This window comes from Larus michahellis, chromosome 1 (assembly GCF_964199755.1).
Source record: "Larus michahellis chromosome 1, bLarMic1.1, whole genome shotgun sequence".
Taxonomy (NCBI): domain Eukaryota; kingdom Metazoa; phylum Chordata; class Aves; order Charadriiformes; family Laridae; genus Larus; species Larus michahellis.
Window position 1 is genome coordinate 215875650 of NC_133896.1, and position 25285 is coordinate 215900934.

General features: G+C 49.7%; 1 protein-coding gene across 1 annotated transcript; it reads left to right on the forward strand.

Moving 5' to 3' along the window:
* The first annotated feature begins 436 nt into the window (after nt 1-436).
* On the forward strand, nt 437-25156 carry MOGAT2 (monoacylglycerol O-acyltransferase 2). The gene is made up of 6 exons (XM_074573016.1): nt 437-539; nt 9695-9873; nt 20966-21170; nt 22499-22673; nt 22830-23029; nt 24568-25156. Exons 1-6 carry the CDS (start codon nt 446-448, stop codon nt 24720-24722), a joined length of 1008 nt encoding a protein of 335 aa, XP_074429117.1. The 5' UTR covers nt 437-445; the 3' UTR covers nt 24723-25156.
* The last annotated feature ends 129 nt before the right edge of the window (nt 25157-25285 follow it).

Genomic DNA, 25285 nt, shown 5'->3' on the forward strand with positions numbered 1-25285 from the left:
CCCGCCTGTGCTTGTCCCTTCTGTTTGTCCCTTCCTGCTGCGCACGGGATGGTTTGTAGGGGAATAAAGCCTCGTTTCACATGCACAAATGCCTCATCCTTTCTGCAAACATCCAAATATTGCAAAAATTGAAAGAGACAAGCATGTGAAGGCAGGACTGGGTCCTGACGGGAGTTTACTTCCCAGATTTGGGTGGTAAAAGCATGAAATCCTCACTGTCTAACCATGTGGTGAATCACGTTGGCATAAAGCTGATGACACCTCCCAGCAACGTCCCTCTCCTCCCCATACGGGAGGGTGGCTGCGGGCAGCCACTGCCGCCACTGTACATTGCACAATCCCCTACACTGTAAGACTGGGTAAATATTGACGGGCGACTTTGCACTTTGCATTCGCCACTTGCGGAGCTTCCTTCTCCTTTCCAGACGCACACACAGAGACCAAGATGAAGGTTGAGTTTGCTCCGCTCTCCCTGCCCCTGCAGAGAAGGCTTCAGACGGCATCAGTGGTTCAATGGGTCTTCGGCTTCCTAGGTCTAGGTAAGAGACATCTCCTCCATCTCTGAGAAGGCACCGCAGCTTTTTCCCCAACCTCTTCTGTCCCCGACCCCAGGGGAGACCTGGGACTGAAGGTCTGGGACCGAAGGAAAATGGCATTAAAGGCATCTTCTGGGAGCCTGCAGTGAATCCCAGGCCATGTGAGGACAAGTGATTTGCAGCAGACGTCGCACTTGCATGTCTCTGTTTGTCTCACTGTATGGAGAGCAGTGTGGGAGGCTCTTTCTCACTAAAGTGTGGGGTTTTTTCTCTTTTTTTTTTTTCTTTCTTTGTTTTTTTTTCTCACCACCCGTTCTGAGCATGGTGGCACTAGGGAAGTGCATGTCTGCATGTCTGTGCTTGGGAACATCTACGGGTCTTATGCAGGAGCTACACCCGTGTGGGCTTTTGGCTTCTCCTGCTCTTTAGCTTTAGTGTTTTCCTGGTCCAAGGTGCTGCCCTGCGCAGCGTTAGTCATGAGAAATGGCATTCCCACAACCGAGGGATGGTTGGGTGGGAAGAGCACGAGAGACTCTGCTTTGCAAGCCTGGCAACATACACTTCACTTTATAAAAATGCCCCTGCACGCCCCAAAGTGGCATTTTTCCAGGAAAACCCAAGCAGGTTGGGGAAGAGGCACATTAGCAAACTGGGACCCAGACAAATTCACTGTGGAGGGCATCAGGTGCTGATGGAAATGAGATACCTGCCGTTTTGGATAGGATGCACTGGGAAATAAGACCAGAGCCAGGTTATCATAGAGTGCAAACTGTCTGGGGCAATTTACAGCCCATCAGGAGCCAAGCTGGAAGGTGACATCCCAGAGTTTCCCATTGTCATGCCAATTCTTAAATCTCAGATGGGATCTGTGGCAGGACAGTTGTTGACTAATCCCAGTACACGAAGGCAGCAGATCTTTGTGTGTGTGTATACATATATATATATATTTATATGTATATATATGCACACACATATGTGGGTCTTGTGGGTCCTGGCACACAAGAATCTCTAAAACAATACCTCCAAGGAAAGCATAGGCTATGCTTCAGAGCCTTGTTAAGTTTCTGAGATGCCTCCATCCAAACTCTGCTACAGACCTGGGGCTGAATGGCCACTTACGCACCAGTATCTGTTGGACTGGAGCACTGGGCCATACTGGTCCACGTGGTGTAGCATTTTGCATGCTTCTTGGCATACGTTTGGCCCATGCTGAGTAACACTCTGCCAAACTGCATGTTGGGCACTGGTAGCCAGGATGGGGGAGGTTGCTCTTTATTGGAAAAGAATCAGCAACGTGGACAAGACAGGGCAACACCACTCACCCGCTGGGTCAGCAAACGGACTCTGAGGAGTTACTCTGGAGACTTGTAACCAGTGTGGCCCCTTGGGTTGCTCTGTGACAAGCTGGAGGACATCCCTCTCGAGATGGAGGGGAAATCACAGTGTGGCAGTGGTGGCACGGCCAGCTGAGCTGCCACAGAGCATGGTTATGGCATGGCAGAGTGCAGGGCACTCAGTGCCATCCCGCACTTGTGTTATAAACCTTGGGTTCTTCTAGTGCAGAAGAGATCCCAGCTGTGATCAACCTTCCCCTGCACACCAGAGACAACCCTGCAGGAGGACACATGGGTTAACAGCGGAGGGGAGGGGAGATCTGGCAAAAGCCACACAGCCTTCGAGCCAGCTGGCCAGAATGGGACATTTTGGGGTGCTCTGTAGCTCCTTCTCTGCCCCGGCACCCAGATTTCCTTCCATGGTGCCTGGACGGGGTGGAAGGCAGTAGAGATGTGGCTGCAATGTTAACAAGGGATACAACACTACCACCCCATTCCCAGCATGGATGTAGCTGGGGTTTACAAAGCTTTAACGGTGTGTTTTCCAGCAAAAAAATCTTGCACTGTAGGTTTGTCTCTTCTTGGTGTCAGGTTCAAGCTGGCACTTGACTTCTCAGTTATGGCAGTGACTGATGGAGCCAGCAGAAAGCCAGAAAATGGGCAGGAGGAAGGAATCCTCCACAGTTGGAGGGTAACGTGGAGCTACTCAAATGCAGGCTCTGCCTCCTGCATGGAATCATAGAATCACAGAATGGTTTGGGTTGGAAGGGACCTTAAAGACCATCCAGTTCCAACCCCCTGCCCTGGGCAGGGACACCTCCCACCAGACCAGGTTGCTCCAAGCCCCATCCAACCTGGCCTTGAACCCCTCCAGGGATGGGGCAGCCACAGCTCCTCTGGGCAACCTGGGCCAGGGGCTCACCACCCTCACAGCCAATAATTTCTGCCCAAGATCTCAGCTCAATCTCCCTTCTTCCAGTTTGAAGCCATTACCCCTCGACCTATCACCACATGGAAATACAGCTTGCTCTGAATGAGGGTGAGACCCAAACCCACACCTCTTCCATGGCTGGCCTTCTAGAGATTACTGTCTTCCCCTGGAAACATTTTACTTTGATTTTGGTTTTGGGTTTTTGGTGGGTTTTTTTTGGTGATACAATCTGACACGAAAAGCAGTTAAGAAATGCTATAAGAAAGGCACTAGAAAGGTGGTAACCAAACCTTGTGGAGCGATTCCAGCTGGTTTGGTTCATTTTACAAAGTTTCTTTAAGCCCACGGCTTTCCACCCAAAAGCTCCCAGTTTAACAACTGTGAAAACTTGATGCTAAGGGATACCCTTAATTTCATCCCATGAGCTGCCGAACACCCTGTGCCGCACTAAATTAGAGCGCTCAGGCTCAGACATCAGCCCTTCTGTGGGCAGGATTTGGCTCCTTTCTCTCTGAGACAGGCTCCTCCTGCTGCTGCCAGAAAAGGGCTCCTGAAAACACATGGCCAGGCATTTGCACAGCCCTTCGGCTGGAGATCCCAACAGCCGCCGCTGTTGCTACGGTTGTGGGAATGCATCCTCCCCCCCGCCATCCCCCGAGAAGCCAAGTGCGGGGCGAGGGGCTCATTCATTCCCCGTGGGGTGCTGGATGAGCGCGGCAGCTCTGCCGCGGCGTCCCTGGCAACAGGCAGGGCATTGTCCGCCTTTCTTGAGGATGCTCCTGGAAAGGGAAATGAGACAAAAGGTGCCATTTGCTTCCAACAGCTGCTGGAAGGAGAGCGCACAATGCAAGAATGGGATGCAGGGCACGGAGTGCGGATTCCATCACCTCCCTACCGCAGGATCCCAGTACTGACCAGTGCCCCCTCCTAAGCCAGTGGAGCCAGGTTTCTGCAGGGTACCGAGATCAGGAGGCTTGTGCCTAGACCTGCTGCACTGCTTCCCGCTGCCTCTCTCATTCTTGATCTCCATGGATTTGGGCATGGGCATGCACCCAGACACACCATGCAGAAGCATTAGTGTAGGGCTGAACCTCTGCAAACAAACCAGTGCAGGAGACTGAGACTTGTGCACGTTGCCTCTGCGGATCCAGCGTACGGCACCCAGCCTTTGAACCCTTTCCGTCACCAGGGTTGGCTCAAAGGGCGGGTGGTGCCAGGGTGAGTCAGGTCTCCTTGACAGCAGAGAGTAGTCCACAGCAAGGGACAGCCTGGCCAGGCTTGGCTCTGCTGAGGGGTACAGGAGGTAGATGAGAGCAGCCCTGAGGAGAAGGACTTGGGGGTGTTGGTGGGTGAGAAGCTCAACATGAGCTGTCAATGTGCGCTGGCAGCCCAGAAACCCCCCCGCAGCCTGGGCTGCATCCCCAGCAGCGTGGGCAGCAGGGCGAGGGGGGGGATTCTGCCCCTCTGCTCCGCTCGGGGGAGACCCCCCTGCAGTGCTGCCTCCAGCTCTGGGGCCTCAGCACAGGAGAGACACGGAGCTGTTGGAGCGGGGCCAGAGGAGGCCCCGGAGATGCTGGGAGGGCTGGAGCCCCTCTGCTGGGAGGACAGGCTGAGAGTTGGCGGGGTTCAGCCTGGAGAAGAGAAGGCTCTGGGGAGACCTTGGAGCCCCTTCCAGTTCCTCAAGGGGCTCCAGGAAAGCTGGGGAGGGACTCTGGATGAGGGAGGGGAGCCACAGGACAAGGGGAATGGTTTTAACCTGAAAGAAAGGAGATTTAGATTAGGTGGTGAGCCCCTGGCCCAGGTTCCCCAGAGAAGCTGTGGCTGCCCCATCCCTGGAGGGGTTCAAGGCCAGGTTGGATGGGGCTTGGAGCAACCTGGTCTGGTGGGAGGTGTCCCTGCCCAGGGCAGGGGTTTGGAACTAGATAATCTTTAAGGTACCTTCCAACCTTACACCATTCTGTGATTCTATGACCTGTGCAGGCTGTCACTGTCAGGGACTCTAGGCTGGCATTGGGGACCACAGCAATATGCAGCTTGCAAACCCTCCTGATAACTGCAATATGAATCTGACTCACTCTGGTGCTGCTGTGGTGCCAAAAATCTCTTTCCATAGGCTGTTCTTTTCTCTGTTTCAGACTGAATGAGCAAGTGCTGGGTTAGCAGCAATGTTGGTCCCAGCAGCATCTTGATGGCACATGGTCAGAAAAGTCCATGTGCTTTGTAGCCTGTGGCTCACTTGGAGCCTGTGGCATACACATGTGTGTTTTCTGTGATACGTCTATGTTTTCATCCAGGAAGGGACTTGCAGCTTGCAACAAAACTACTTAACACAGGATACCCACCACCAAACACTTCGTTTTTGCTCTGAGCTTCTTTGAGGGAGCCAACTTAGGAAACCACTTGGGCTGTGAGGGCACCCAAGAAAGCCACTACATCCACATGGATGAGCCTTCTCTTTGCTGACTCCCTTGTGGCCATGAAGATGTGACATGCTGGGTCCTGGATCATGAAAAGCTGCTTCAGAAGCACCCCTGGTCGACAGGCTGGGTGCAGATCTTAGTGGTCCAGCAGTTTAAGAATGTCCTACGACTGCTTCACACAGAACGACACCTCACCACAGACAACCACAGGCAAACCTCCCTGCATCTGGCCTGAGTAGAAAGTGTAAGATTTAGGGTCTGTATGGAGCTTTCCTTCTTGTCAAGGGCCTTCTGGCTTTGGTTTTAGTTTGAAGGGGGTCTCTCTTCCCTTTCCAAGACAGTGCAGACGGTGCAGCAGCTAATATCAGCCCAGCCTAGGATTACCTGGCCATTTTCAGACAACTGAACTGATGTGATTGCAAAGGCATGCATGATGCCCTTAGACCTCCTCTTGCAGCCCGTGGTGATGTCTGCCTTGAAAGGGGCTTTAGCTATTTTATAGCAATTTAGCACGTGTGGTTGGGCTACCTCAGAAAAGTCCAGACCTGCAGAGGCAGGAGATGAGGATCACATCTGTTTGCAACCACACCGCCAAACCTGCCTGTTCCACCTTGAGTGTACAACCATGGCTTGAGAGATTGCAGCCCGAGGCTGGGAATCGAGGGAGTTATGGGGGCAGAAAGGTGGAAGGTAGATGCTGTAGTGATGCTATGGCTGAATGCTAAAGGTAATTCTCCCCTGCCTTCGCTTAAAGAATTCTGTAAGGGCAGTGAGGCAGTGCCATGTCACAATCACATCTCATTGCCATTTGCATGCCTGATGTGCCTGCAGTCCCCATCCTCACCAGAGAGCTTGCTGCCATGGAGACCTGGGTGTTGGAAACAGATGGTCTTTAAGGTCCCTTCCAACCCAAACCATTCTATGATTCTAAGCTGGAGACCTTGTCTAGCTCTGCACAGCCCTGGCAGAGCAGCAAGAGGTTCAAAGGTGAGGTTCAAAGATGGGTTTCTAATGAACTGGAGACTTGCTGATTTCCCCCCATCCCCACCATAACACAGACTGACATCTCTTCCAGCGACATTTCCAAGACCCGACAGCCCTTTGCGGGCTGCTTTGTGGGCACAACGGGTTGTACGTAGGCTGGAGTTTGGCCCCAGCAGGGAGATATCTGCTGAGGTTCTCTGGCCAAGAGCCTAATGCCATGTTCGTGATATCCTTTAAAGTGTTTGCCTGGCAGGTGGCCCAGAAAAAGACAGTCGTTTTTAGGAAAGCAGATGCTGAGGGAAATATGGTTCTCATCTGGGCAGCTCTGAAGTGGTCCCCAGTTCAGGGAGGGACAGGCAAGAAACCCTCGTCATTCCTCATTTTCCTCTTAGGATCCCCCTCAAGGGAAGAAAGCAGTGATTATGGGGAACAGCCTCACACTAAGCAACTATTCCTGTTTGCCACCCATCCCTGTCCTGCAGAAAAGCTTTAGGTTGGCTTTAGGTTGTGCTTGCTGCTCTGCCTCTGGGAGCTGAAGCCATGTGTTCCCCTCCAGTGTGGATCCAGGAAAGACTCGGGATTTGCAGGAATAGAAATAGATCTTGGCTCCTGGTGCACAGTCCTTCCCTCTAGCCCTTAGCTCAAATGGATGCAGGATTTGGCTGTTTCTTGGGTGGGAGGTAATTTTTCAGCATCTTGGAGAACAAGGAGCCTTTAAGATGTGGAGAGTCACCTGTGTAACCTAAAAGAGGCCGGGTCGGTGCTGGTGAAGGAACCCTGGAGCCAGGCTGAAGACCATGAAGTCCTGGGCAGTGGGGCTGGTGGTGGACCCATCCTGGGGACCTGACGTGGCTTTCAGGAAGCAGCAATGGGCCTCTGGGGCAAATATCTCGCCACCGGTGGTCCAGAAAGTCTCGGTGTCTAACCGATGGGGTCAGCTATGTTTTCATTGAAGAGTTTGAGGACCTGACACACAAGAACAGACACACACAGAACTTGCAAGACATGCAAGAAAGTTGGAAGGGGGACAGCAATCTCCCTTGATCGGTGACTTCCCCCCGCACACCAGGCAGCAGTAGAGAGTGCCCCTTCTCGCCAAAATACAACCCATAAAAAATCATGTGTCTGCCTAAGGCTGGGATTGGTTCGGGTGCAGACAGTAAGATTTACCTGTCCATTTTCTGGAACTTTCCTCTCTTTTTGGCCCCACCCACAGTATCTTTTGGACTAAGGATCCATGCTAGGACACAAATATGCTCCTTTCCCACAGCAACCGGGATATCGTAAGATTTTACAAGCACCAAAAAAAATAATCTTAAGATAGAGCGAAGGTCACGGTGTGCAAATTCTGCCCTGCAAAACAAAAAAAAAATAAAATAAATTGAATTGCAAATGAATCAAGGGAGAAATTAATAATTATATAATTACAAGATAAAACCTCACTTGAATGATAAGTGGGTGGATTTGGACCAGAACCACTCCTTTGATTTGCAGAATGTACTTTGAGCTTTGCACGGTATGATAAAAGGAGAACTAGGCATTGCAGGGTTTTGCAGCAGACCTGATGACCTGGCTCCCAGGTGCAGTAAAATTGCAACCTCTGCGTTGTCCCTCAAGCAGCGTTTATGTGTCATGTGGACCCTGGAGCTCCGTTCCCTGCTCTATGTTGTTTTCCTCAAGGGTTATTAAGACTGTGTCTGGGCTGTGGCACTTGAAAGGAGTGGCGTCAGGTACGAGCAGTGGTTTGTTCTGACCTGGAGGATGCGTTGCAAGTTAGACCTGTTGCTCTGCAGACAGCTGCAGTCCTTCCCCACGCACTGAGTTCCTGCCTACCCAGGCGCCTGCCACAATGTCTCTACCTATATGAGGACAGAAGATCCCATTTCAGCTTTAAGGAGATTTATGATCCTGGTAAACTACTGCTTTTTTCCCCTTCATAGAAATTATCAGTACCATCATACTTTAAAACACCACCAGTGTTTTAAAAAGGGGCAGGGATTTGTTTCCACACACAAAGCTCTGGGATCAGGGTGGCTTATCACAAAAAAACCCCAAACCAACAACCCTACAAAACAGACCTACTTATTTATCCTTAAGTAAATGCAAACAGGAGGTACAAGGAGGTCTTAAATGAGGGCACTGTATACCTCTGCTCTGATAGACCTTAGCTGAGATGAGATGAGCTGGAGAGGGCAGGTGCCAAGTGATTCCCAAAGATGAAAATCCAGGTCGTGGAGGATGAGGGCATGGATGCATGTATCTTACAGCTGAAGCAGAATGGGGCATCTCCATCCTCACGTCCTTCAACCCTGGGTACCATATCTGTGATGAAGACCCAAAGAAGAACAAAATATATATAGCCCACCACACATGATGTAACCCATGAGCTGGGGAAGGCAAAGGGCTTGGATGAATGGAGTTTTTTTAGCTCAGTCTTCCCCTTCCCAGACAACACCAAGGTTTCCAGAGGGACAGATGGAGAGGACACAGCTCTTCCCAGGCACTTTACTGGGCATCTGCTTTACCAGGTGGCATCTTGGTGGCCATCAGCGCTTCCCAGTCTCTGTACAGACAGACAGTGTTGGGCTTGGGTGGGATTTGATGTACCAAGTGATGATTGTTTGTACACAGACTTTTCTTCTCTTGTTCCCGTGCCAAAACACAGGGCGTGAGGGAGGTGGGAGGTAGAGGGCAAAGCTGAGCACTGACTGGAAGCAGCTCAGAAAAGTCTTTAATGGCTTGGGAAAGTCCCAAGTCATTAATGTCTTAGGGAATGAAATAGAGCATTCTTATAAAATCTGTGATGACACTGAGTTGAAAGGACTGAAAATCCTCTAGAGGCCAGGATTAAAGTTGAGAGTGAACCCAAGAAGTGGAGGAAAAGGTCCACAATCAATAAGTAAAAACTCAATAAAGAGCAAAATCTTATCTATGGGAAAGATAAAAAAAATAAAAAAATCCAAGACACAATTGAAATGGGAAATTGATAGCCCAGGACAAAGCCATCAGGGACTGTACAGACAGAGCATAGTGGCCTGCTTTGCTGCTGTTGCGAAATATCAGGTGTCATCAGAGGGTAATAACAGGAGTTTTGGTGTAAAACACGGGCATTATCGTTGCAGAAGTTAGACTTACTCCAGAGAAAAGCCAGACAGCAAAGGGATAGAGATCTGATCCATGAGAACCCCTTGGATGCAGTGAGGTCCATCGGTCTTGTGAGAAGAGGGGGATATGGTGGCCTTTGGAGAAATAGGTGGTTGCTGCAAGGATGGTGCTTGGTTGCTCTCCAGGTTCCCAGGGCAGACAGGAAAGAAACCACTTCTTTCCATCAAAGGTGCCTTCACACTGATAAAATAATTCAGCAACAAGGCCAGTGAAGACTTGGGTTCCATCCCAGGTCCAAAAAGACCAAGTGCCTTCAAGTGAATCATTCCTCTCTCAGTGCCCAGCTAACCCAACTGCCATCTCACTGTCTGGCTTTTCTCTCAGCACAGTGCTGCGTAGCTGCCTTCATCGCCCTCTTCTTCACGCGTTTTTGGCTGGTCAGTGTCCTCTACACTGCATGGTGGTTCATAGACAGGGAAAAACCCAGCAAAGGTGGGAGGAAGATCAACGCCCTCCGGAACAGCATCATCTGGAGGTACATGAGGGACTACTTCCCCGTCACGGTAAGTGCCACCAATCCCATCAGCTCTTAGGAGACTCGGGGACCTCCTTGGCGTTTGAAGGCAATCTGGGGCCAGCAGTTGTGGCATGGAGGTCAGTGTTGAAGGCTTGATGCAGGATTGTCTTCCCAGCTCTCAGATTACTGCAAAATCCAGAAAAAAACACAGGCCGCCATTTTTACAACACCATCCTTTATTCATCTGCCTTTTACCCACCCATTTAACCTGGCTGCATTCCAGCAGTTAGGGAAATCTCCCCTTGCCTGTTTCCCTTGCATATATTGCGACACTCCCGCTCTTCAGGTTGCTCAGCATTTACCCAGTGGTCACAAGGCCAAGTTTTGACCAAAATCCAAGAGGTCCTGGTGCCCTGCAAGGTCAGCACCCGCTTCTGCTGGGGAAGAGGCTGGATGGGTAAAGCTGGGTGTGCGCTGGGCAGTCTCACAGAGTTGCCATTCCTCTGAGTGGGACTTTTGTGCCATTTCCAGATTTATTTTAATGCATATGGCAGGCCTTTAACCTTTATCTGGTATCCCCTTGGCATGGCATGAATGCATGGACCAGCATGAAGTCCTGCCTCAGAGCCATCACAAGTGGGTACAAATCTGAGCAATGCAGCAGAAGAGTTCATGGGCTGTGCAAGGGAGTGAGTTTCTATGGTAGACCAAGCTATGGGAATTTATAAGATAATTCCTTTAATGAAACATCGCCTGTTGAGGGAACTCAGATGGGAGGCACATAGCTGGTTAGAGATAGCCTGGAATCAGGAGCTGGGTGCTGCAGTCCAGGTAAAATGAAGTGGGGAGCCCAAGCAGCAAAAGGACTCATCAGCCCAAAGGAAAAACAAGAGCCCAGGTTGAGAGTCCATCCTGCATAGAAAAGGGCCTGGGATAAGGATGAGGGGGAGCTGGAGCAAAGAGAGGACCAGAGATGACGTGCCCAAGATCACCCATCAACCAGAAGTAAGAGCGAGCTCTTTCGAATCTCAGCCCCACAATTCAACTGTAAAACATGAGGTTTCTCTCTTCATTTTGTCAGGGAGAAAAAAAAAACACATCCCCAATAAAACACACCCAAAATGTTCAAGGTCCTGGGGTGCAAACTGCGGGACTGGTGTGGAAGGAGATCAATTTAGGGAATAAGTCATAGCTGGGCAAAAAGATGAGAAGATAGGATCTGTCTGGATCTCTCCTACCATTCCTGAGTGGATCTTACGCATACTTGTATTATAACAACTGAGATGGGCACATCTGCCCCCAAAATGATGGTCCCTAAAATGTGTCTTCTGATGTCACATCATCCCCTTTTGCAGGCCACAGCTCAGCACAATATTGACCCCAGCACTGCAGGTAAAATGGGGGCTTTGCCAAAGCACAGAGAGTGTGTCCCAGCAAACGTTGCTCCTTTTCGTCGAGTGGAAACACCACTTGATATCAAGACAAAGTGCATGCAGAAGAGCAACACCATGGATGTATATCTTAGATCTGCCTGTAAAGGCACCACCTCCAGGATACTCCAAAAGCAAATGTTGCACAAGGAAAATGAGAGTTTTTTGATTTCCCCTGAGTTCCCTTACGCTCATTTCAATTTTCATCTCATCCCCAGTATGCTTGTTGGGATAAGGTGAAGAAGCAAAGGGCAGTGTTGCCTGTGGCCTTCTCTGGTTAGGGGCATCCAGCATTATGGAAGCTCGGATTGCGTCTTATAGGACCTGGGTGCAAGTGGTAGAGTAGATGTGCTGAGCTGAACCAGAGCATCACTCTCCCTTTCCACTGCTGTGGACAATTCATGTAAATCCACTTAATTTTGTGCTGGAAACTGGCATACGCTCGCCAAACTTCCCGCGTCTCAGCTGGGTGAACTGCATCTCCAAGTTGCCTCTCTCCAAGACCATCCATCAGAATAAGCCTACCTTGTGTGCGTCCTACTGCCATTGAGAATTTTTGCTCAAAGGCATGGCAGAAAGTGATGCTGAGGACCTGCGGTGAGTTATTTTGTGGCTAATCTCAGAGTTTAACTTGTGATTTAAGGGCTTCTGGGTGAGCTTCAAAGCACGGCCCCCAAAAGATATATCATAGTCTTCTGGGGAGGAATGGGAACACATCCCAGAAAAGCTTGTGGTGAGTTTTACCATGAAGCACAGGCAATATTTTACGATGTTTAATAGGAAACACCAAGTGGGTTCCCAATAAATTATTCTCAAGGTTGCTTTAGAAAATGCTAGAATTGCCATGAGCTATTTAAGTGGCTGCAATGATTATATGCAATATATACTCTGTAAATTATTTTTGGCTGTAAGCCGCTGCTTGGCCAGTGTTGGACCAACCTCTCTGGTAAAACTTAGCTGCCAGCTCAGCCCAGCGATACCTCTTCTCCTGTCCCCTGGTAAGGCCGTGCAAATTCCCTCCTGAACACCACACTGCATTGTCCATCTGTCCTTCCCTCCCTGGGTGCCACTGCCAGGCAGGGAGGACCTGACTGGAGGACCAGTAAGACCAGTAGAGGGAGCATGGCTACCGGGTTTGGCTCAAGCTCAGTGGGTGAAGGCAGGCAGGATTTGGTGGAGCCTTTCTCTCCGCTGGTCTGGGAGAAAGAAGTCAGAGGGGGCTCCGCAAAAGGACCGCAGAAAACAAAAATATATAATAAAAAGGGCTATTATAACCAAGCAGTCACATAATATTATTTCCTTAAAACATTTTCTCAGTCTTCCACCCTTTGGCTCAAGGACTTTCTAAGCCAGAACATAGGATTTAACAGCCCTTGCTGAATGCATCTGCTACCTTTTGTCGCTACGAGAGCATGGAAAAAAAATTGGCAACCCCAACATCGCACAGCAAGGAGCTCCCCAGGCGAACCACAGGGTGTGAAGACCTCCCTGCTCCCTGCTTGTTTCGCTGGAAAACCCCTGGTTAGCCGAAGGAAATCCTGTCCCACCTACCCCTGTCGCTCCTGCTTTTATACTCTGTTACATCCCCCATCTGCCACCCTTTTTTCACACCTAAAAACCCCAAGCGTGTTTGCTTCCTTTCATGGAAGGCATTTAATTTCACACCACCGAGCACGAGCTGGTTTGTTCCTAGCAGGGTGGAAGAGAAGCACCGTAAATATTGCTTTTGTCACCCTGTGTGCTGCTCTCACGAGGAGCTGAGCTGAGCTTTTGGTCTGAACACACCCAGCTGGAGGCTCCCATGGACCTCTCCCTCGCCCAAATCCCCACCCAGAACGGGAGCACAAGGCGAACGGGATTTGGGGAGACGGACAGGGTAGGCACCCAGCACCCCGGGCTGTATTTGTGTGTAGATTGAGTTCATTCAACCCTGGAAGATTAGTCATTCTGGGAAGATTAAATGCGGCTCCTAATCCCCCCGGATCCCGGCAGCAAACTTAGCATGGCCAAGCACCGGTGTTTGGAGGCAGGAAGAGCTGCCTGCTATTTTATTTTAGGAAGTGGCTTTAAATGCTGCCTTTAAAGGATCCCTGGGCATGTTTACTGTCGTGAAAGCAAAGAGAGGTTGGGATGAGCATCTGTTTTCTGGGAATCTGGGCAGCGTGAATTTGCATTTTGCTGCAGCGAGCGTCTGGCATGTGGGAGTGTGCCGGCTCCGAGCCGTGCCTCCGCAGAGCGTGCGAGGAGCACCCTCTGCCGATACCACCCTTGCACGAGTCCCGCTTCACTGCTCGGGTTATTCCCCTTGGAGCTAACTGAATTTTACTCAGGGGTTTGGGAGTTATAGGGTGAGGCAGGACCTGAATAAGTTTGGGTGATTTTAAAAGAGGGATGAGAAAAGAAAAAAACCACTGCAAATCCAAGGGGGAGCCAGTGCATTGCCCAGGAAAGTTATTTCTGCTTCACTCTCCTATATTTTAACCCTGTTCTAGTCCTTCTTTTTTATACACCCTCGTGATAGGCCTGCAATACACAGCTGAGCTCAGCTGGGTCTTAAAAGTGGGGAAAATATACCAAAAAGGTGCAAAATTAATCTGTTTGGGACAGGCTACTATTGAACAGGTACCCAGTGATGGCTGCTGTGGGTTGATGTTGCCCCCAGAGAAATTTTTGGATGCCTTGGACTGCTCTACATATGCTATGTTCAATAAGAAGTCAATCATAGAATCACAGAATGGTTTGGGTTGGAAGGGACCTTAAAGATCATCCAGTTCCACCCCCTGCCCTGGGCAGGGACACCTCCCACCAGACCAGGTTGCTCCAAGCCTCGTCCAACCTGGCCTTGAACCCCTCCAGGGATGGGGCAGCCACAGCTTCTCTGGGCAACGTGTTCCAGTGCCTCCTCATCTGTCTGCTGCTCCCAGGCTTCTGCCCAAACCCTTATCTCCATTCTCACAGTCCCTTCCCCATCATTTATCAGCGTGGCATCTTTATTAGGAAGAATGCACTCAGCATTACAGTAAGAACAAATTTCTCCATCACATGGCCAAGCGAATACACATCTTCACTGCTGCTTCTCCCCCGCCCCATCCCATCCTGCCAGCGTAAGGCTGTTGTCACCAACATCCCTCATACAGCCAAGGTGCTGAGGAACACCACAGACATGCAGAAGGTGAGGACGCCAGTGAAATGGGGAAAGCGTAAGCTTGACATGATCCATCTCTACCTCTACCTCAAGCAGAAGTCACCATCTCTCTTGCTGACTATGACTTGGGGCTGGCTTAGACAAGACATTTCAGTTTTAGATCGCAAAACCTGGGTTATGAGTTAAAACTAGCAGCAGGAAGCTAAAATTAAGGTCTTAGATGGACAAATCTTGTCTTCAGGTGTCATCATTATTAAGAGCAACCCCAGCAGACACCATCTTACCAGCTTTATTTAGGGCAGCCTGAAAAGTGCCTGCTGTGTGGAGAAGGTTCCTGTGGTCTTCACTGCACTGTTTTTCCCTTGTGAAGAGTCACAGGACATTTCTTACCAGCCTCGAGGTTATCTAAGTGCCAGTTGGACCTTATTATGTATAGCAACTGGCAGAGTCCCAACCTCTGTCACTGTGCTTGGGGACGTGCTGGCTTTATTGTTATTCTGGTAGTGTAAGTAAAATGAGTTGACCCCTAGGAGCTGTGATTTGGGATGGCTCCATCCCATAACTCATTCATTCTCATAATTGCGTAAGCCATGACGGGGGTTATTTGAGTGTGCTGCAGTGCTGGGGAAGTACAAGGCGTTGCAGAGAGGGGACAAGGGGACAGCCCAAGTTCGTGTGAACCAAACCCTGCCAGGAATGCTTTCTCTTTTTTCGTAGAAGAGTGATATTATTTGTAACTAGGGATGTTGTGTCATGGCCCATGACGTTAAAGATAATTTCTGATTTACAGCAGTCTTGGCTGTTCACTTTGCTTCCTTCTGTTGGCTGGAGGAGAGAAGAGGGATTGTTAGGGCAAAAGCAAGACATGGCCAAATGGCCCAAAGCCACCTCTCTCTCCTTTGCTGAGGAACTTCTCTGTCCCATGTCTTGGCCCTCTTTTCTCTGCCCTCGGGTAACCTTAAGTAAGAGAGAGGCCACTGCTGAAGCCAGGTCCACCGGAGGACTGTGTCCCACCATCTGCACTGCCAAGTAACATGCTAAGCCACTGGATAAGGGAAGTCCCACAAGACCCCAGAAGCAGCATCACACAAGAACTTGGGAAGCCTCGGGCATTTTGGAGCTGCTATCCTTCTGCAGCTTTGGGAGTCAAGGTGATGAAGTCCCATCTTAACTCAATTTAAACCCATCTGGTTGGTCAGACTCCCCAATACTTGCTGCAAACACAGATCTGACCTGACATTGTGGCACCTGAAGAAAACCAAAGCCCTCTTTCTCCAACTGTCCTTCTCAGACTCACACCATTGCTGGGACCTAAAACCCACCTTCCTCAGCAGCTGTTGGCAGATATTTGCCCTTCCTTTGGTCTCCCATCCAGACACCCTTGGATAGGCTACCCACTTCTCTTTGCCTTAGCACAATTTCTCCTTCCTTGGATCTGGCTGACTTTCTGGATTTATCTGCTGGGTTTTACCCCACAGAGAATCTGGCTGTACGTTTTATCCTGCTAGAGATGCTCTTTGGAGGTGCCTGGGTGGGCAGCAAGGGACCTGAGGATTTGCTTAGGACAAAGTTTAAGGGAGGTTTAGCCTGCTTAAGAGCAGATTAATGAACATAACATCCTGGGAAACAGTTTGGGGCCAGAGAAGGATGGAAATACAATAGCAATTCAATTTGGGAGACTTTAAATGAAGAAGGCACAAGCTTGCTGACCAGCTTTCCTGACCACATCCTCCTCTGCTCTGCAAATGGCTGTTAGGGTGATGCCATGCTACTCCCTGTCTCCTGTCATATGTTCATGCATCCCTAGGGATGCAATGTCATGGCATATCGGTGCTCTGACTGCATGTCCCCCGGCACAGCAAGCACCATGCAGTGCTCATACTCATCTCAACTCGACTTGATCTAATTCCTCACTTAATGACTTTTTAATCCCTCCAGCGCTGCTGGCTGGGGGCCTGGGTATCACTTCATCTCCAGGGTGTGCTGGAGCACCCAGACCTCCAACCCCTTGGATTTATGGAGAATTCTACTTTCCTCAAGCATTAGTGCACCAGCCTTATATGGGGAATCACCTGTCCTCCCTCTTCCCATGATCTGGGACAGGACAGTCCAGGGACTGTATGGGACAAACAGGAAACCCCAGCCACATCTTGAGAGGGGAATTAAAGGAATTAAACCAGTGCTGAACTCCTGTGCTGATACAGTCCCTCAGAAGCCCCAATTCCAATTAGCCTAATTCCACTCCAAAATTAATTTAAAAAAAAAAAAATGCAAAACAAAACAAATACCAAACGAAGGCCACTTTAATTCCAGCTAAGAGCATCTACTTGGGATGTTAATGTGGTTTAACTAATCCAGTTTAAAATTAATTTGGATTAATTTGCTTGAGATCCTTGCCCGTATGTGGGCTTTTATCAGAGCTCCTGAAAGTCTGCACATGCATTTCCCTAGCACGGCTGGCAGTGCATGGAGCAGGTATCACCGCATCTCTGCAGGAGCTGGGGAAACTGGGGCAGGGTTTCACCCATGTCTTGGACCCACATGTGAGTAGACAGGGTAAAAGGGCGTTTCTGCTACAGAGCAATGACTGTGAGCAGTGAACAACTGTAGCTACCAAAATATTTCTCCATGAAGGAGAAGCATGAAGCAGACCTCATCCTTCAAAACACAAATTTCAGTTCATTGTTTGGGAAGACCATGATCACCCAAGGTCTGGGATCTGGAAGGCCTCATAACACCTTTGACAAAGGGTCATTACCACTGTCAGCAGCCAAGAATCAAGCCAGCATCCCAACCATGCCAAGGAGAAGCTCAGGGAAAGCCATCAAACCCATGGCTCAGTTTGGAGAGCACAACCCTGAGCTGATAACAGCTCTTTGCCTTTCGACCATAGGTCAGACACGTTAATTTGGCATCCCTCAGACCTCTGAGATGAGGAACTGCTCTTGTCTTACCAAGCAAACTTCAAGTCAAGCACTTGTCTCACGTAGATATTTACGCACAGACCGGCTTGGCTGGACCCTTAAGTCCTTTGACAATGATTAAAGGTTCAAGTCACCCAGAAAGACCAGAGCAGCAGATGTGGAAATGACAAGGCAGGAGGGAGGAGAGTCCCACCCCTCTGCACCTCAACCCCAGCCCCGTTAAAGCAGTCGGGGCTGGAGCGTACGCCAGAGCTGGGCTGTGCGGCGGTGTCAGGTATTAACTTTCCTGGCAGCTTGGGAACAGGCTGTGGTACAGAGATTGACCTCTGGCAGGAGGAGGGGGAAGAAGTGAATAAACAGTGAGAACAATCCAGATGGGAGGATCGAGTTTCTGTGTTAAAGAGTTTCCAGAAGGAGTAGGGTGATTTAGAGTCCAGGGGCGTAAGAGACTCTGCCCAAGTCTCGTCTCTGCTACAGGTTTCCTTCTCAGTCTTGTACAAGCTCTTTGATTTCTCTGTAAGTTCTGGCCAAATCATCCAAATGTGAGCAGACGCTGTGACAAAATGGGGACCTTCTCTCTCCTGCTTTGCTCATTGAGCCCAGTCTACAAAGCTGAAAAAGTCAAATAACTCAATTAAGAAATAACTCAACTAAGTCACTCCGTTCCCTTTCACTGGGGTGAGCACCAAGGCAGCATCTGGATGTCTCCTAGGGAGGGTTTTTAAGGATGTGTGGTGTCTTAGCACAGGTGAAATCTCCTCTTGAAGCAGTTTGCATGGCTCAGCAGATAACCTGAATTTAGCTCTTCATTAGCAAGGAGGATGGGGTGACCTTGGGGATGCAGCCAGGCTGTCACCCCCCCTGCTTCTTGCCACCCGCCACACACACACAGATGGAGAGTTAGCAGTTTCCACCACACCGGAGCATCTCGCCTCCCTGCTTATAAATCACGCAGAGATGAAAGGCTGTTTGGAACCGAAGATGAATGCAGGAAACATTGATGCAAGCTGAAATCACTCAAAAAATGAGCAAATGGTGTCAGGGGCCCTGGGCACTTAGTGATTCAGCCATCTGCCCCTCTTCCTGCCTAGGCACCTCCGCACCCGGGCAGCGGTGGGACTCTTGTTTGTCCGTTCCCCTCATTAGGAGCAGGCGCTTGAATGGGCACATGTGTACAGTCAACAGTGCCTTAGGACAGATGGAAAATTAGCTGCGATGTAAGAAAGTAAAATACACCCTCGTGATTAACCTGTGGTTCTGGCTGCTTCTAGGAAAACACATGCACCATTAGCTACTCCCCAAGTGTGGATGGGACCAGGGTACTTGGAGGGGTGGCGAGCTACACTACAGAGGGCTTTGGTTCTTCTTGAGCACAAGTGCCTTTGAGCTGTTTGGAAATTCATGGTGGCTCTGTCATGGCTACCCTTGGAAAGGTTCGTCCTCCCCTGGTGCTGTGAGCATCCTCGGCTCCCACAGAAAAGGTGCAGAGGCATCAGCATTCAGTCTTGACTGCTTCTCCCTGGGTTACGCGTGTGCTGGCTCATGTTGGCATGGCAGGGTCTTCTCGGTGGCATAGTTGGAGGGTAGGTTTGTCACACCAGCTCCTCTCCTCCAGGCAATCCATAGCAAGTGTAACCCACAGAGACCAAACCCCGGTTGTCCCTTAACTCTCTTTAATCTTCCCCTCCTCTGCTGTGGGACCCTTTCTCCCATGTAGCATCTCCCAGGCTCCAAACCCATTTTCATATTGGCTGAGTATTTCAGCTAGCTGCTCAGTCGACCCTCAAGGGCTTGGCCATATGCTGCATCGCATCTGCAAGCCATGCTGTCCATGTCTAAAGGCTGGGCATGGGCATTCCCCATTCCCTCCTCCTAGTAAAATTGCAGCAATCTTGGGCAGGCATCCATGGCTCTTTGATGGGTTTATGGATTACCTGAGCACCCAACACAGGCACAAGCAGCTGGGTTCTTGCAGGCTTTCCCCAGTGGAAAGAAAACAGAATCAGAGAGTCACAGAATCACAGAATGGCAGGGGTTGGAAGGGACCTCTGGAAATCGTCTAGTCCAACCCCTTGCCAGAGCAGGGTCATCCAGAACAGGTGGCACAGGAACGCATTCAGAAGCTTTTTGAATCTCTCCAGAGAAGGAGACCCCACACCCTCTTTGGGCAGCCTGAGCCAGTGCACTGGCACCCTCACAGGAAAGAAGTTCCTCCTCATGTTCAGACGGAATGTTCTGTGTTCCAGTTTGTGCCCGTTGCCCCTTGTCCTGTCCCTGGGCACCACTGAGAAGAGTCTGGCCCCATCCTCTTGCCCCCCGCCCTTTAGCTCTTGCTGAGCATTGATGAGATCCCCTCTCAGTCTGCTCTTCTCCAGCTGAACAGCCCCAGGGCTCTCAGCCTTTCCTCAGCACAGAGATGTTCCAGTCCCCTCGGCATCTTTGTGGCCTCCACTGGACTGTCTCCAGTAGTACCTTGTCTTGTTCTGGGGAGCCCAGAACTGGACCCAGGACTCCAGTTGTGGCCTCACCAGGGCAGAGCAGAGGTGTAGGATGACTTCCATTGACATGCTGGCCACGCTCTTTTTAATACACCCCAGGAGACCATCAGCTCTGTTAGATGTCTGGGATCTGGGTCTCCTTCTACCATGTATGAAAGCATCCTTGAATCCCCTGACATGTACTCCAGGACAGGACAAGCCTTGGGTCCACACTGTTCTCTTGAGGGACGTGTCCCTGAGCCAGACAGCAGCTTTACATGGATTATTGCCAGGGCGGTTCCGCACTCCCTTTGCTGTTCTGGTTGTGGGGTGGAGGGGGAGGGAAATAATCATCCTTTTCTCACTTTTTAGCTTTTTTTCCCCATATTAGAAAAATGTATTGGAGGACATTTTAAACAAAGTAGGTTCCCAAGAGCATCTAGGACAGCTGAAGGCAACATGAGGTCCAGAGGAGGGCCACAAAGATGATCAGAGGGCTGGAGCACCTCTCCTATGAAGACAGGCTGAGAGAGATGGCGTTGTTCAGCCTGGAGAAGAGAAGGCTCCGGGGAGACCTTATAGCGGCCTTCCAGTCCCTAAAGCGGGCTTACAAGAAAGCTGGGGAGGGGCTGTTTGCAAGGGCATGTAGCAATAGGACAAGGGGCAATGGTTTAAACTAGAGCAGGGCAGGTTTAGATTAGACATTAGGATGAAGTTCTTTACAATGAAGGTGTGAGACACTGGCCCAGGTTGCCCAGAGAGGTGGTGGAGGCCCCATCCCTGGAGACATTCAAGGCTTGATGAGGCTCTGAGCAATCTGGTCTAGTTGAAGATGTCCCTGCTCACTGCAGGGGGGTTGGACTAGATGACCTATAGGTGTCCCTTCCAACCCAACGCACTCTATGATTCTATGAGGAACTATTCCATTGCAAATGACAAGTTGGGCCAATGGATGGGAGGAGATGGAAATACAGGCAATGAAACACATCGTAGTGAAAAATGATTGAGTTGTTCCAGTTGATCTGTGCCAATAGAAGGCATGGTGGGTGCCAGGGATCCCCTCCAGGAATCCCCTATCTGCTCTCCATAGGCAATGTTCCACCCCTCCGCAAGGGGACAGCACTAACTCTTGGCCCCTTCTTGGCTCTGTCCCTGTGTCTAGCTGGTGAAGACGGCGGAGCTGGACCCTAGGCAGAACTACTTGATGGGATTTCATCCCCACGGGGTCCTGGCAGCAGGAGCCTTTATCAATTTCTGCACGGAGGCGTCGGGCTTTTCCACGCTCTTCCCGGGCATCACCCCACACCTGATGATGCTCTCCCTGTGGTTTCGCATCCCCTTCTTGAGGGACTACCTGATGAGCGGAGGTAAGCAGGGTGGGTTGCGTGAACACAACTGCTGGAGGTGGCACCCAAAACTCCTCTGAAGTTAAAAAATGCCCTCCTCGCTGTTATCTCTGTTGTTCAACTTCATAGAGCACCTCTGAGCTCAGGGCATCGCTGTGCCAGGTACTGTGTATCATCAAAATATAGAGGAAATCATGAGCAGAAACGCTGAGACCAGCAGGGCAAGGTGGTCCCGTATTCCTTTCTTTCCATGCAAGCAACATTCAGGCTTAAAACTGAGGTTGCCACTGAAAGGAAAAGGAAAAAAACTATTTTTCTGAAGCTGTTGCATCCAGGGAGAGAGGATGCAAACAGCAGCTCACGCTGTTGCAAAACCCCATAGCAGGAAAGGAAGAAGAAATGAAAAGGAATAGGTAAAAATTAAAGGGAGAGAGGGCACAGGGAGATTGGAGAGATTTTTGGAGACTGGCAGGAGACGGTCTCCATCTTTCACCGGTGAGCTTGGGGAAGGGCCACTTCTCCATCCGAACAGGCTCATGGTGTGGGCAGGATTCAATAGACTAAACACAGGCATCCAGCTTCATCTAAGATACCCCAGGGCGTTCATCACCCTGTTTTCCACATAAACTCTGGCTCCTGCTGCTGAAAAAATATTTACACGGAGGGCGAGGAATCATAACAGTGAGATATGAGAGAGTTATGACCGGGGCGAAAGAAGGTTTAATCACTGTAATGTGGGAGTTTGGTGCATAGCTCATTTTCAGGTTGATTGAATCCATTTGACAAAGAGGTTTTAATTTGCAAATTATTTCAGCCCCTGAAAAAAGGATTTAAAAAAAAAATCAAAACAATGTTGCTTTGTCATTTCTGAATTCAAGATTTCTGACTTTTGCAAGTAAACAACATCAAGGGACCAAATTCCCCATCAAATTCCACTCAATTAGCAGCATCCACTGAAATTCATGTATGTTTTGACCTAAAGGAAATGTTTCACTGACTTTAGAAAGATTCAGTAATGGACACAGTTTCATTTGACAACAAACCGAAACAGATTTTTCCCTGGGGTTAAGTGCAGCTAGTTCTCAGTTTACTTTTTTCCTGATTTTCTTCTTGTTTCTCACTTCTGGGCCAGGCAGCAAAGGGATAATTGTATATTCACACAGCAGAGCTGTGCACAAATCCAGCACCGTTCAGGGCAGCTGGACTGAGATTGACAAAGTGTAGGAAAACTCTGAAAATAAAGTGTCAACACCCCTCCGGAGCTGGATAATAGGGAAAAAAGGTACAGAGCAAACCACAGTCATGTGGGTTCAACAGATGCTCAGTTTTTCTTCCTCTTTGTCCTCCAGGCCTTGTCTCTTCCAGCAAGGAGAGCGCATCCTACGTGCTGCAGAAGCCGGAGGGTGGGAACATGCTGGCCATCATTGTTGGTGGGGCACAGGAGGCGCTGGATGCCCGGCCGGGATCCTACACCTTGCTGCTGAAGAACAGAAAGGGATTTGTCCGCGTGGCCATCGAGCACGGGTGATGCAGTGGTTGGGGTCAAGGGGCTCTTGGGGAGGGATGCACCGGTCTGGGGCTGGTTAATGGAGTTTTCCTGCTGGTTTTGGAGATGGAGAGAAGGTGTTTTGGGGTGGGCTTTGCTAATCATGCCCCTACATTGGGTTCATCTCCCCACAGCGCCCCGCTGGTCCCGATCTTTTCCTTTGGGGAGAATGACCTCTTCGATCAGGTGAGGAACCCCAAGGGCTCCTGGCTGCGGCAGCTCCAGCACCGGCTCCAGCAGATCATGGGCATCTCCCTTCCCCTATTCCATGCACGAGGCATCTTCCAGTACAGCTTCGGGCTGATACCCTACCGCCGACCTATCTACACTGTGGGTACGTCCTTCCTTGGCATGCCAGCACAATGCTGGCCACATACAGCCTCCCCAAAGAGGGACCAGGTACAGTTCCTGGGTTGTGTTATCCTCCTGTCAGGCTGGAGCATCATGCCAGAGGGCAGGAGCTGTGGTGATCTAGAAACCTGCTGGCAAAGGAGCATCCCCAACTGCTCCCATGCCACGTTGGTTTGGGATTCTGGCTTGGTCTTATCACAGAGCCCAGGTCATCTGGGCTGCACTGGGAAAGCTCCAGAGCAAACATGGCCATCCCATCACCACTGTGGGATGCAGCCAACCCCAATCCCAATGCAACCCGGTGATATGAATCACTGCAATAGCGTTGGGTTAAACTTCTCGCAAGTCAATTTTACAAACACAAGTAGGACAACACCTGAGCAGTTTGCAGGTTTACTCAGTGTCCCATGCAGACACAGCCACAAACCCCAACCTTTTCGCACAAGAACAAGGCAAGCTGTTTGACCAGAGATCATGTCCATGGGAGACCAAATTTCCAGAAAGTCTTTGGTTTTGAAGAAGTTTTGCCTGGTTTCAACAACTCCATGCTTGGCCCACCAATGCAGCTGATGCTCTGTGAATTAGTCTAATTAATGATGCTGTTTGGAAAGCTCAGAGCTCATCCCATTGATTAGGTTTGACAGCCAGCAATTACTTCTAATTGTTTTACAACCTGTTTGGATTGTCTCAATGGGTTTATGAGCTGTGCAGTATCACAAGGGCTCTTCATTAGTCCGATGAGGAGCAGCGTTACATGATGATGAAACCCTCCGCCACTTGAAAAACACAATTTGAGTAAGAGACCAGAGCAAGAGAGGCATCTCATGGACTTCCCTGTTCCCTGCAGGCACCCGGTCCTGCTGCTGGTGGTTCTGGGAGATGGGAAGAGGCTTCTTCTAGTGCTGGGAATCAAGTTAATTAGATTTGCCCTTGAAAAAAGCATGATTTTCAAAAGATACATGGGTACTCTGTGCCTAATACAAATCAAATGTTTCACAGAAGCTTTAATCTGAGCAAAGTGAAGCACTCCAATCGCTGGTGTTATTTATTCTTGGGCTCCCCCTTGCCTCAGTTTCCCCATTTGCAATGCAGATTCCCAGGACCATGTGGGAACAACTTGGAAAGACCAACTCAAATATTAGGGTGATGTTGCCTTTATCCACAGCACATCTGAGATGTTCGGAGCAGCTGTAGGGACTGCACTGGGATGCAGTACTTTTTACTTCAAAGAACTACACATTCTTTGCCGAAGACAGGTCTTTGGCATTAACCAACTTTGCAGATGGGGAAATGGAGGCAAGGAGAGATGTGACCTTGGAGACCAACAGCAGAGCCAGGATCTGAATGTCCATCTCCCTACCTCCCTGGCTTTCCTACTTCCCAAAGCCCTGGACATTACTGGTCATATCAATCCATCCACCACATCCTTGGAGAGGTGGACCCCAGCTCTGTGCTAAGATGTGCAAAGTGTCTGGAGGGACTTGACATTGGCTCATCCTAATACCTGTGCTTGTTTTACAGTTGGGAAGCCAATTCCGGTGCAGAGGAAGCACAGACCATCTGAGGAAGAGGTTGATCAAGTACATCAGAAATACCTAAATGAATTGTGCAAGCTATTTGAGGAGCACAAAGCTAAATATAATATCCCAGAAGACAAACACCTGGAATTTATATAGAGCTCCTCAAGCAAGGTGAAACCATGGAGCTCAAGCTTCAAGTTTTCTCCTCTCTCTGGAACTATTTCACAACCTCAACTCAGTCATGGTTAACATACGGTCTGTACGGTGTAGGGAGAAGGACTTGATTTTCCCAGCATTTGCATGAGTGTAGGGCCATGCAAATTTCTTCTCCCTGTAGGACACATAAAAAGTATAAAGAAGAAGAACAAAAAAAAAAAAATCCCATCTGTGGTCAGCACTGTTGACACTCCCCAGCAGAAAACTCCCACTTCCATTTCAAGATATTTCCAGGTGGAGATGTATTATTGAAAGTTCCCTTTGCACTATTTTCATTCGGAAATGGCATGATGAGCCACAATTTCTGGTGAATGCATATAGGGTTTTTTTAAAAATATAATTTGTCTAGATCAACAAATGATCATTGTTTGCTTGGTCCTCTTTGTGTCTTTAATCGTTCTGGGCTCTTTTCTCCCCACCTGAAACACAGTTTATCAGAAAGGTCATACTCCCAGCACGGTGCCAGGCACCCTCGGTAGCAACACGATGCCAGATCCCACCAG

Coding starts and splice junctions, on each gene's coding strand:
- MOGAT2 (XM_074573016.1), top strand. CDS start 446: ATGAAGGTTGAGTTTGCTCCGCTCTCCCTGCCCCTGCAGAGAAGGCTT. Junction 9,874..20,965: donor GGGACTACTTCCCCGTCACG/GTAAGTGCCACC, acceptor CCCTGTGTCTAG/CTGGTGAAGACGGCGGAGCT. Junction 23,030..24,567: donor CCGACCTATCTACACTGTGG/GTACGTCCTTCC, acceptor CTTGTTTTACAG/TTGGGAAGCCAATTCCGGTG.